Source organism: Anser brachyrhynchus, assembly GCF_964034855.1.
Source record: "Anser brachyrhynchus genome assembly, chromosome: Z".
Classification (NCBI taxonomy): Eukaryota; Metazoa; Chordata; class Aves; order Anseriformes; family Anatidae; genus Anser; species Anser brachyrhynchus.
In genome coordinates this window covers 35,716,585-35,729,844 of record NC_137697.1, presented here as the reverse complement: position 1 = coordinate 35,729,844, position 13,260 = coordinate 35,716,585, and the positions used below count along the sequence as shown (strand labels likewise).

The 13,260-nt window shown below is 35.6% G+C and overlaps 1 protein-coding gene across 9 annotated transcripts in view; it reads right to left on the bottom strand.

Moving 5' to 3' along the window:
• TLE1 (TLE family member 1, transcriptional corepressor) overlaps positions 1-13,260 on the bottom strand; it is a 76,280-nt gene that overhangs the window by 19,951 nt on the left and 43,069 nt on the right. For all 9 annotated transcript variants that reach the window (XM_080573483.1, XM_080573485.1, XM_080573484.1 and 6 more), the window contains 4 exons: positions 5,954-6,070; positions 2,768-2,821; positions 1,078-1,230; positions 117-261 (listed from right to left, as the gene is read on the bottom strand). In XM_080573483.1, the coding sequence (XP_080429609.1) occupies positions 117-261; positions 1,078-1,230; positions 2,768-2,821; positions 5,954-6,070 (469 nt within the window). The remainder of the gene's footprint in view (positions 1-116; positions 262-1,077; positions 1,231-2,767; positions 2,822-5,953; positions 6,071-13,260) is intronic.

Below are 13,260 nucleotides of genomic sequence, written 5' to 3'. Positions count from 1 at the left end.
CATCAAGCCCTCTCTTAGTATCATGAAAAAAGAACTTGGTTAACATTCATATGGAAATACATTTTAAAAAAAAGATTAATTTTGGAACCATAAAAACATGAGAAGTAATGCTTTACCAGCTTGGTTAACCAGAGGGTCCATTGTTGGAGGCTTGCCAAGGCCTGGACGAAGTCCTGGAGTTGCACTAGTGCCTGGGGTTGGCACGTCAGTTCGAGGAGTCGGTGTGCTGGATTTCAGAACAGGCGTGCTGGCTTTTTCATGCTGGTATCATTAAACAAATTAAATGAATATTATTTTTAATCCAGGCCATATTACACAATTTATCACAACAGCAGCTGGGATGCTGGGCACCTACTACCTAGCCCCTCAGCCAATTTTCATAAATCCATGAAATGCTGACAACATTAACTTGTGAGAAAGAAGTGCTGACCTTTTTGATTACTGCCAAAATTAAAAAAGCAAAAGAAGTGTTATTTTTCTTTCTTCAATTGGCATGACAAAAAATGCATGAGCTAATTTTTTTTTTCAAGACAATATAGTAAGCATAACCAAATTATTTTAGCATGAAATAACTATTGTGTCTATTATTGGACACAGCAGATCTAAGTAAAAACAAAAGCACCACCACAGCTGATAACATCAAAGAAATTGTGACATAGAACCTGATCAAATTATTAATTATACTGCAGAAAGAGATTTCAAAGAGTGACAGTTCTAGAAGAATTAAAGAAAAGCCTGGAGAACTTCTTAGTGACCACATGCAGATCTATAGAAGAGTTAGAGCATAACCATGCTTTTTTCTTGAGCAATAGCTTAAGGGAATCTTGTGTTTTGTAATAAATGTGCAACTCATTTGACAGAAATGCAGGATATACGGGAAATTAAAATGAAGGAGAAATTATTGCTGAGAAGAAAAGCTGAAATGCTACAAATATCTGGAAGAACAGTAGTCTACTTCAGCTTCAAATTCTTAAAGCCATGTGCTGTCTGCAAAAAAATAGTTGGAGAACAATGCAGAGTTATACCTCACAAGAAAATGAATGTTTCCCTGGACAACAGACTGCTTATAACACTCACCAAACTCATTTCTTTGGATTTGAGGGAAGTGGAACTTCCTGAAGAGGCTGTAGATGCTGGACTGCTAGAGGCATCTTTCTTCAGCAGGCGGCTTTTATCTATACCATTTTCACGTGGTGAATGAGTAGGACTTGCCCGTGGGGAGGAGGGATCCTGAAACAATGGGAAGAAAAAAGCAGCAAGTAACTCTGTTAGGATCTGGTATACAAACACCACTAAAGAGTCCAGGGGTGTGGGGGGAAGAAGAATTCAAGAAGTTCAAATGAAACAGTATTTTGCTCTCTATCTCTGTAGAAAAAAAAAAGCATAAATCCCTTCATCGCTTCTAGAAACATAAACAAGTCCATATAGTAAGAAATCCAGATTTATTTTACCTTACATTACCATAAACTGTTTTCAAGCACAGAGCTTGTAATCTACATAAATCTAAGTACAAACTAAGGCAAGCACGCCTGACAAGTGATATAAGCAAGAAAGACCTACAGAAACTGCAATCAGCATACACTTCCATGTATGTTCTCCACATGCTGCAAGTCAAAACAATTGTTTCAGTAACACTTTTTTTTTTTTTTAAGGGAAAACACACCTTGATCATGTCCATCTTCAGAAAAGAGAAAGAGATGCAGACTTTATATGTTACATAATGTTATTTCTTCCTAAATTCCATTATTTTGCTATTTAAATCTATAGAAAAACTGCAATAATCTCTCAAGTGATTATCTTTCTCTCTTCCACAGGCATTTTTTGCACTTTACCCCAAAGTAGGCTGCCCAGCAACCTACAACACTATCAGCTCTGCAGGTTCTCCAAACTCCTTTGGCACATGAGAAAATCAGCAAGGAGGAAGCCGTCCTCACATGAACAGAGTTAGTCTATTGATGGATTATTGAACAACTAGGATTATTGACTATTGATTTACTAGGACTTCTGAAAGGATTACTAAAATCCCTAGCTAGATACACATTGTTCTTACTTGGCTGACATCATTTGGGCATTTGATGCTGCTGAAGGCACTTCTCTGTCAGCTTCTCCCCCTGTACTTTTCACAGAGCATAAGAATGTTTCTGCCATAGTCAGGCTAGCTAACTAAATCTTTTTGTAGTATGAAATGTAAGATGAAGAAAAGGGAAGACTAACCCCTTCATCATGATGCCACTGTCAAAAAAAAAAAAAAACAACTCTATTTTGGAGAAAAATAAAGTGGCTACAAAGTGGCTACCACCTCTGGAAAATTTTCTCGACTGACTTCGTTCTGACTTTTGCAGACTTCATCCTAACAAGCATGTCTGGAAAATGCCATCTTTAATGTAGGAAGTTAAAATACTAGTAATTTTTAATCCACAAGAACTGTTTTAATAATATCCCTACAAGGTTCAGTACTGTTTTCCCTTTTCATTTGAAGATACTAGTTGGCAAACCTCAGACCTCCACCGGCAACTCACCACAGCTGTCTCCATTACAGAGTAGCTGTGAAATGTTAGAATATAACTGTGGAGAGACCAGACCTAGGCAAAGCAGCAGAAGGAAGAGCTGAGAGCAATCACAAAGCTAGGAGGAAGACATAACTGCAGGATTAATAAAAAGGTCAGGTGGTGAATATTTTTAATATATATACATATATTTTTAAATCTCAATATACTTTTTCTTTAACATTTGGGAAAATATTAAGACCACATAAATGAAAAGTTACCTCATTGGATACATCTACAACCAAGTTATCATCACTCTTGTCCCCATCACTGTCCTATTAAAAATAAATAAATAATTCAGTTAGTACATTAAGAGCTGAGAAAAAGACTATATATCTACTCAGACATTTTTTGTTTTTCCTAGACAAAAAACAAACAGCTGTTCATTATTTATTGGCAATCAGGAAAAGAATGAAAACAAGAATACAAGACCTTACTTCTGCTTCAATATTAAAACCCATATAAGGTAGAACTATTTGAATAGTGGTGGCTTTACTAACATTGCAAGATGGTCCAATTCCTTTCCTTACTACCATCATAAACTCTGTTATCATTTTTACTATAAAAAGAAGCTTATACCATTCATGTGTTAATCTCCTGCATGTTAATATTATTGCTTGTGGATAAGTTAAAAAAAACACACTAACATCTTAAAACTCCATTATTTTGGCATTTGTTTCATTAATCCACTTCTTCAAAGTGACAGCACAACATTTTCTCCATTTCCAGAAAGGAAAGTTTTGGAAATGGAAACTTATGTGGAAGAAAATGCTTCATAAATGCCAAGACATTTCAACATTTCAGCCTAATGAAACAAAATACTTTGACATTCTTAAACTGAAATGTTTTATCGTAGCTTGTCAAGATGCATTCTTACATAAATCTGTGTTCACCTGAGCTGCCCTAGTGCCCCATTGCAGCTATTATTTAAGTGTGCCTTGGTCCCTGTCTCCAAAACATACTGGGATCACCCAGCAGACACGTTCTATGATACACAGTGATCCAGTGACTTCCACTTGGTGGTTCAACCTCAAGAGAGTCTGGATAGAAAATAAATCAAATGAATGGTGAGCACTAAATCTTTCTTGTGGCAAGTCTAACATTTCCAATAACTATACTTTGACTTTAAAAGTTTCTAGGCAAACAAATCAGATATACAAGACTGTTCAATGTGTCTCACATGTCTTGAATTAAACCGGCAGTGCTTTCAACTTTTTTGGGCTACCACACTTAACACTGGCATATAAAGTACAAGACCTTTTCCTTTCTTTAGCTCCAAAACAAAAAACCTGCCACCATCAACAACAACAACAACAAAAAAAGCAAACACAAAAACAGAACAAAATGCACAGACACAAACACAAAAAATGAAAACAAAACAAAACAAAAAAACCCACAAAAACTCTACAGGTGGTCTCAATCCTTCCTTTATGCTTCGGCTGCTTCAATAAATACCATAAACATAGCAGGGGTGCAAGAGTGCCCCAAAAGAGAGAATAGTGTCTCTATTTGTCACTTCTGAAGCTGTCCAACCAAAGGGTGCAACAGGAGAAGAAACAGAAAAGCTCCAGACCTGGTTGTCTGCCACCATTTGAAAAATACAAAGGATACAGCAAGCAAGAATAGGTTACACCATGTGGGATCAAAATAGATAGGACACACCAGAAATACCACCTGAACCACAGGCAAAAGTAGTCACAAAGCTATGATTAGATGTACTCTGCTGACCTGGTCATCTTGAGGCACAGAAATTTACTATGGCTATGACAGGCATTTCCTATAGGTAATGTTCATATCAGAAGATTCTCTTCTTTAACAAACCTACAAGTTGAAACTATCCAGATCCTAACTCGAAAACTAGTCACAAGTCAAAAAAAAAAAAGAAAAAAAGTGCTTTTATCATCTTATTTCCAAGGTGAAAATCCCTACAGATCATTTGTCTCCCTTCTGACAAATGCAGTGGTAACTCTTGACCCTCCGAGGACCTCTTCTAAAGTAAGCTAGAACTCAGCAATTCTGCATGTGCTGAATTAAGAAACCTTTTTTTAAAAAAAAAAAAAAAATCTTTCACACCAGAATGATTTTTTTTGCTTAATTTTTATTTTGTTACTGTCTTTTCCTGCAAAATCCACCTCAAGAGAAAAGCAAAGAGCTGCATATTTGAAAATGCAGATTAAAACAAACTATACTTCTACGGTGCAATATACTTTTCATTTATTTCTAACAGAACTCCAAGAAAAGCAAGGCAGTTTCTTTTTTGCTTACACTGTTTACAAATTGGAAAGGAAAAACGCACCTAGAATATCAAACCCTCAAATTAAGGGAGTAATTTTGAGGAAGTTTGCCAGAAGTTTTCTATAATCTATGTTATTAGAAAGTGGTGGGAAGATGACTTGCAAAATCTCAACAGTATGAGAACACCACAATAAGCAGGAAAGTGGAAAGTAGGCCCATGTACTATCAGTAGCTCCACTGCAAGATTCACTGAGAGCCAGCCTTTCTGCCCCAGAGCATTCCGGGTCCAAGGGGAAAGAAATTATGCTGCAAAACACTGAGAAAATAAAGGGGAACTTGATTGTCGCTTGGATTTCAGCAGCTAGGAATTAGTTAGTGATTGAATGCATATAAACCAGATATTTTACCATACTATTGCTATGTCAAATAATATCTCCTGCTAGATTGATGTTCTGCTTTCCAGTACTCTTTCACACCAGCCCTAGTCGCAGGCTGTTCAAGTATCATCCTGTGATCTGGCTGAGCATTTAGCCTTGAAATTGAAAGCACATACAAACCTTCTGAGGCTTACATGGGCCACACTGTTCTACTGAAATGCCTCTCTCAAGCGAAGCAGTAAACAAAGCCGGTCAAAAATGCAGAGCACAAACTGCAAGCTGTTTATATCAGTTTGTTTTCTGCTGAAACTGACATACCAACCAAACACAAACTTTAGGATTTTTAAATACGCTATTATATGTTACCTCATAACATACGCTATTTCCAATGGTAATTATTTTTCAACATGGTAATAGCTCGTATCAGAAAAATCTCCTAAAATCTTCCAAATCAACACACCCTTCCGCTTCATATAAACTTGCAGTACGGTAAGCTTTTGAGCCGTCCAGAAAGGATATCCTGTTGGAAGTCAGAGTAATGTCTTAGAGCACTTGTGAATCCCAAATGGCTACTCCTGGCTCCTTATCCCCTGTTGAGAAGTATTACTTGACAATAGCCCTAACTATTGAGTCACTACTATTTCCACAGCAAGAATAATGGTCTCTCTGGCACATGCATTCCTGTACTACAGCAGCCATAGAAATCACATTGCCTTGTTCTTCACAGCTCTTTTACTGCTCTTACAAACACATCTGCAAATAAATTAATCATTTCTTTAACACAGATTTGCTTACATAGTGGCTGGAATCCTTATCATCCACCTTTCTCTTTTTGATGTCATTGGTATATTCAGGGCCATTCCTGCGTTTATCTGTGCTTCGCAGACTGTCTGGGACCAACAGAGAATTACTCTGTAAAGACAAAAAACAAGGCCAGTCAAAAATTCCTTTCAAGATTCCTTCATATATACCTTAAAATTCAAACTGCATGTTATAGATGCTTTAGAAATGCAATACCTTCGTAATCTTTCATTCCATTTAATTCATCTCAAAGTCCTTCCTGCAAATATGTACAGCTTCGTGCATTCTAAGAAGCTTGGTTTTTCGTTGCTCAACTTATAAAAAGTCTAATTCACTTGTCATTCACCACCTATTTAACTACTTAATTCAACCAAATTTATTGTTTAAGAAAATCAAGTTTGTTAATTCATCAGTAATGTGTGGTTTTTTGTTTGTTTTATATATATATATATATATATTTACAAATAAAAGACTCAAACAGAACCTGACTGATCGCTCACCTCTAGGAAATCATACCTAGATGAGGCTTTGGTATGTTTACTCTTGCAAACAGAGAGAGATACATGACAACTCACTTTTAACTCTTTAAAGAATAACAAATAAGGTTATGCAGTGCTCATTTGTTAGCTTTGTCAAACTCCAGTTGGATATCTTCAACAAATATATAGAGATCAATTTATTTTTTTTCCTGACATAACTTTCACTCTTAGTGTGAAAGTATGGCTAAAATCCTATTTAATCAGACCTAGCATGGAAAACTGACGCCAACACACACACATGATGAAAAGAAAGACTAATCTTTTCCTCAAACTACACAGACTACTTTCATTCAGATACGGTACATACAAACTGTTGACCCAAAGAGAAAGGCATTTCTGACATTTTTTAGTCACATGACAATTTGACATGTCTGTGATTCCCATCTCCATCTCCGTTCCAGCTAAAGCATTAAAATGTGTTACAATGAGTTCTTTTAAGTGCAGGATTAGCATATGCAAGAGCGCAATTTGTTCAGTGATATGTTAATGCTGTGAACAATACTGAATGACTTGAGAAAAATAAATCTCCTTTCATGAAGGCCTGGTAAACCTAGTTCCTAAAAGCCAAGTACATGCTTACGTAAATAAATATATGCTCATATAAATATACAAATAAATATGTATTTACAAGTATGCATGTATATCTCACAAAAGAGAAGACTAATAGAAACATATATACTATGATATAAACGCAAACCCTCAAATAAATACTTACATTTACCTAAGAGAGACAAAGATATTTATTCTTAATATATCATAAACATATACTAGTAGCCAGTGAACTGCACACTGAACGGCTTCCCCTTCAAAACCTGGAAACACCAGGGTAGTTTGCTCATGTATTAGAATTCAGTCCTAAGGAGAAGGAAAACAATACAGGGTACATAAGGCAATCCGAATCCTCTTTTTCCTACTTCAGACACGGTGCTTTAAAGCCAACTCTAAGCTCTTTTATTCCTGACTATTCAAGCTAAACAAATGCCAAGGGGCTTACATAAAGCATATAGGAGGGTCTAATGAAATTCAGTATAAAGAAGCTCAAAATAATGTCTTTACCACAATGTTTTGCAGCTAAAAGGTGGGCTTGTTGGATCACTGAACTAATTGCTTTGACAAATACAGTCTGAATTTAACCCTTCATCTCCTTCCCAAATGCATACCAACTCAGGGATTTACTGGTTTGAAAACATTGAAATGCATCTTCAACATTTTAATACAGAATCCATCATGACTTTAGCAGTAGAAACATCTTAAGTAGTAAGCTGTAAATTCAAACTTTGTTTGAAAATTCAAACTTGATCGCAGATTTGAGAAAAGGCAAATGCCTGTTCTTAAAAAGTTTTTTTTCTTGAAAAGATACTTCCCTTAACAAAAAAAAAAACATAGAAAATCTGTTTTATTGATGAAAAGCTTACAACAGAACAGTAAGTTAGGTGAAGAAAGGTGAATACACTCAGTTTCTCATTTTAAACTGCCAAAATTAAGCGTGACTAATAGAAAGGTGGCAAGGGGGCAGCAGCTGGGAAAAAAATTAGAAACCCTGCTAATTGAAATTACTACGCAGAACCGTAAGGAGGAGCTTGTAAATTTTAGCATAAAATGTGTGTAGTTACAAGAGCTGTTTTTATTTATTTTTCTGGTTTAAAGTAAAGTCTACCTAGACAATGCTGACAATATTCTGTAGCTTGTCTTCTAGAATTTCAATACAGAGAAACTTAACAAGGAACTCAGAATTACATAAAATTAAATCTGAGTATGTGAGTGTATCACAGTTACTGTGATATTCACTTATTTATGACATGTGAAATCATCAATCACTGCACAAAAGCAAAAATATGAAACAGTTATTGGGATGAAACATCTCTATTCCAAGAACCAACTGACTGGCCGCACCCAAGACTTGCAGCAACTGGAGCACTGTGGGAAATGGCTATGGCTCCCACTATCTCCCAAATGCTAAATGAAGATAATGGGATTTGTTTTTTTGTCAAAATACTGACTGCTTACTTATCATGTAAATGTATCATTATTATAATCATCTAGAGTTCTGGTAAGTCCATTGTGCAAAGTGTCCCCCCTACAGAGGTTTATGCTGTTTCTCCAGCTTATCACATTCATTTAAGGCACTCTTCTCTGGCATCAGAGAATCCATGCTAGGCACTGTTGTAGAACAGTTTATTGCACAACAGCTATACTATACACAGGAAATAAGACCACGCTGTATTCTGGCAAAATCTATCATTAAGCTCAAGTAAAAAGTTACTGTTTTTTTTCCTTTAGGAGTAAAAGGAACCGTTAACAACTGTGACCAAAATCAGGTAAAGTGTAACTTTAGATTAAAAAACAGCTTGCGACTGTAAACTACTACTATTATTAAAACTATTGGTTTTGTAAGATTTTGTTCAAAAATATGGAACCATGCATCTTTTAAAGCTGTGCTTACGATATTTATCTAGAACACTATGGAAAGAAATGAAAATATAAATACATGAAAATACAAATTTTTTCATAAAATGAAAATACAAATAAGCATTGGAAAACAGATGCTTTTATAAGCCCTGGGCTATTCAAACCTCTTATGGATAGATGTAACATTAGATGTCATGTTAACTTCAAGGAAATTGTTCTGAAGACAGATCACACAACATACACAAAACCCAACAACAACAACAACCAAACACTCACCTTTCCACACCAGCTCTGGTATAGTTTATATTTGCCAATAGCAACAGCTTCACAAGTGATAGAGTTCTGTTTATCTTTTCTTAAAATAAATAAATAACATAAAAGTCTATTTAGTTTTTCTATTAGGCCTACTGACATCTGACTTATCAGAAGTAGGATTTTAAGTTCCATTTTAACTGTAAAATTTATTTTTTTAAATATTACAAAAACTTTCAGTTGGGATTACTCTTCAGTGATGAACAAAAGAAGTATGCATGTGTATACATACACACACAGAGTTAGATTTCCTAAAGAGAAACTGCATGATAGTGGTTTTATGTTTTGTCTTAATTTCAATAAGACTAGACACGTAATTGGGGATAAATCTTGTTCTCTTACTAGGAGTCCAATTTATTAGGATTACCAAATACAATGTCTGTATATCATGAATCTCAGATCAGAACATCAGATCAGAACAAATGACAAAAATCAATTTAATACAAATATTATAGTTCTCCTGAACTAAATTCAAAGGTTATTCACATGGACCGCAATCTTCAAGAAAATTTCAAAAAAAGAAAAAAAGCCATGTATACCTCTTCTTCCTGTCAGTGCTACCAGGCTTCCTAAAGGCTTTAGAACAAGCTACTTGGAATCTCAAAGCAACTTTTCCGCCAGCAATATTTAAAACACTGAAAGCATCAGAAGCAAATATGAAAGTAAAACATAGTCGTGATACACAATAAGAAGGTTGTTCCAGGTTCCTTAACACAAATATAATGCACATTATTTAAATGCGTTCCTCTGGCTGCCATGCCATTTCATTGCCTGTATGAACTACTTCCAAATGTGCATGTGTGTCAGAAGTACAGGCTGAGAGCCCACAGTATCTCATTTTAGCATTTTGTTGTAATACAGCACAGACAACTCACTAGTCCATTCAGACCTAACTAACACTACGCTGATCATTACAGCGGTTAAACAACAGCATGTCCATCACAGCTGTGTTTGTGGTTCAACCACACCTGGTTCCAGTCAAGTTCCACCTTTTCTTGCGGTGGTCTCCTTACCCAACACACACACACCTGCTGTGCTTGGTCATTCACCAGCTTGCTGTACATCTGTGCACCCAGTTGCCAGTACAACCACCACTGGCTGCTCTGCTTATTTAACCATTAAACCATAACACAGCTGCTGTACAACGCGCAAGTGCTATCTGCTGATACCCACATGTATTCAGGAACAAACACAGTCCTCTGTTACAGCAGGCAAAACAGGACCAGGTCTAACATACACAGCCAGCTCACTGGTCATTCAGCAGTCCCACTGCTCCCTACCAAGACTCAGTGACAGGAATAAGTCTCAAGTTGGAGGGGGAGCTAACACTTAACCACCCTCAAAAATACAGAAAGATTGCACTTATTCTGTTCCAGAATTATTAAATTCCTTTGGTTGAAAATGCTTCTTGCAAACACAACACAAAACACAACAACACAAAAATTAATTTGTAAAGTGAGTGGGTTTTGGTTGATATTACTGGTGATGGAAAGCTGACTTCACACTCTTTCCTCCCACCATTTTAACTTAGACTATTATGTTTGTATTACAAGCATGGGAAGCTAGAAGCCTAAATGGATTCGCATCACTCTCCACATTGATTCAGTAATAATGAGAGATTAAGAGAATAAAGGTTCTGTTGATTTTGACATTTTCTACCAAATTCTACCAAATGTTTGTCAAAATGAAAATATCCACAAGAGCACACACCAGAACACTCCAATCCTCTTGCCCTGTTTTGTTACCTGTCACCAGCCCCATGCTAGTTTATATCAGTTACAAACTGAACTGCAGCACAGCATCCCATCATCTTCTGCGCAACTGACTCCTGCTGAAGCTAATTTGTGGTTTGCATCCATAAGGACTGTAAGACTTACTTTTAAGTTGACAAAGCCAATAAAAATAAAAGGCATGATTGATTAAAGAAATTCAAGTTCCTAAATTCAAGCTGTTATAATGGAAAAATACTACTTTCTTGACAAAGGCAAAGATGTATATATATGTAACAGTGAAAATTACTCTAGGCTTTCGTGTAACTCATTTTGTGATTTTTTTTTCTTTTTCTTTTTCATTTAAAATAATTAAAACATAAAACAAACACAGCTTGCATTCAATATCAAACAAAGAGTAGCATTCAGTTGTGCATGTCCCCTTCCTTCAAGACTACAATGGGAAGAATGGGACAGAGACTGAAGGACAGAATATTTTCTGCTCTAAGAAGAGATCATTTGTTTACAAAACAACAACAGCATTTATGCTTACTACCAGTGGCAGAAAAAAAATCTTGCAAACTTTAAGAATAATTTTTTAAAAATAAGCACATTTTTCATGAGAACAAAAGGTAAACACCAGCTTTAATGAAAATCCAAAGCACGTAGTTAAGTCAGATTTCCCTGTCTACAGATTACTGATCCAACACTGCACTTGCCAAGCATTTGCATTTCTATGATGTCCAAGCAGGACATAAGAATGGTGGGAAGACAAGTGACAAACAAACACCTAAGATGAGTTTGACAGACATTGCCAGTATGTTCCCAGAGAAAAACGTAGACAAAATTCTTTTGCACTGATGTCTCCAAAAACTTTATTGAACTTCAGTTGCAAAATTTGCTTACTTTCCCTGATTTCATTAACTGCAGACGGACTGTGTCACAATCATAGGAATGCCTGAATTCCCACAATAACATAACCCAGCTTTGGCCTGTTAGAGCTACATCAGCCAAAACCCACCAGCTGTTATTTATGTAGATTTACACTTTCATTCTGACCAAGTAATTCTAGTATTTCATGTATGAAGTGATTTTTTTACTATTACTAATTTCTAAAATATTAGTGTTTCATTAGCATGCATTTACAAAGAACTTCCTTTCATTTCACTTCCTGAAACTTTAAGTAACGGGAAAAAAAGTAGCACTTTTAAATGTAGCAGAAGTGTAAAATGGATACTGATCACAATCAAGAACAATGAATTCACTATATCTTTACATTTTATCTTACATTCATTTATGAATCTCATTGTATTTCTAAACATACAATACACAAAAAATCTTGACTGCATATTTGCCTAAGTAGGCTTTAAAAAAATAAAACCAAATCTCATTTAAAAAGAATATAGTCTAATATGCCACAATGTGCTATAATTGAGTTTGGTTTTAAACCAAAGGGTGTTTCAGACTTGCACATATAAGCTACCAGCTTCTACTGATGACACCGGAAGGTCACACTAGACATATCTGATGAAAATCATACTGTAGTATTTCATGGTAATACCAAACATCACAGTTGCTTCAGGTAACTAACAGCATGGGTCTTGGTTTCTTTGATGATGAAAGCAAGCCTTCGTCAGGATTTCTGGCAGCAGCATTACACTTCAAATGTAAGTCTGAAAAAATCAACTTCATCGCATCTTGACAACCTAGATGTTATATAGTAATTTGCAAAAATAAGAGCCTACTGCTCAGCTGGAACCATACATAATTAAACAGACCTGCTGGTACGCTTTGTGACCAATTTTATATTACCCTTTAAATGCATTTAAAAAATAATCCATTAAAGATATAAGACAATTAGAGAAGCTCAAAGATCAAATCACTTCCAGCTGACTATTTTGGCTACAAATCTGAATGTCGCTATCACTTCATCTCTCACTGACGATATCATCTGTTAAACCAAGACTCTAAGACAACACTGTGTTTAAACAATTTTAAGTTCAAACTTAAGTTGACCTGTATTCAGCTATTAAAGCATAACTTAATTATGAAGTATTATTCACCACTGAGACCAAAAAGAAATTATAGGCACAGTAGTATAGTAACCCAAACTCAATTTATCTGTATTACAAGACTCTGAAATAAAGTCTCAGATTGTTTACCAGACACTTAGAGATAACTCAAAAAAAAAAGCCAGGTATCTCACCTGGTACATATAAGAAACAAGAAAGCTTGAGTTATATACATGGGGACAGAAGTAACTAGAACAATGACTATATGTACTGTGAAAAAAATTGACATATATAGTAAACTAAGCAAGAGATGCTGCAAA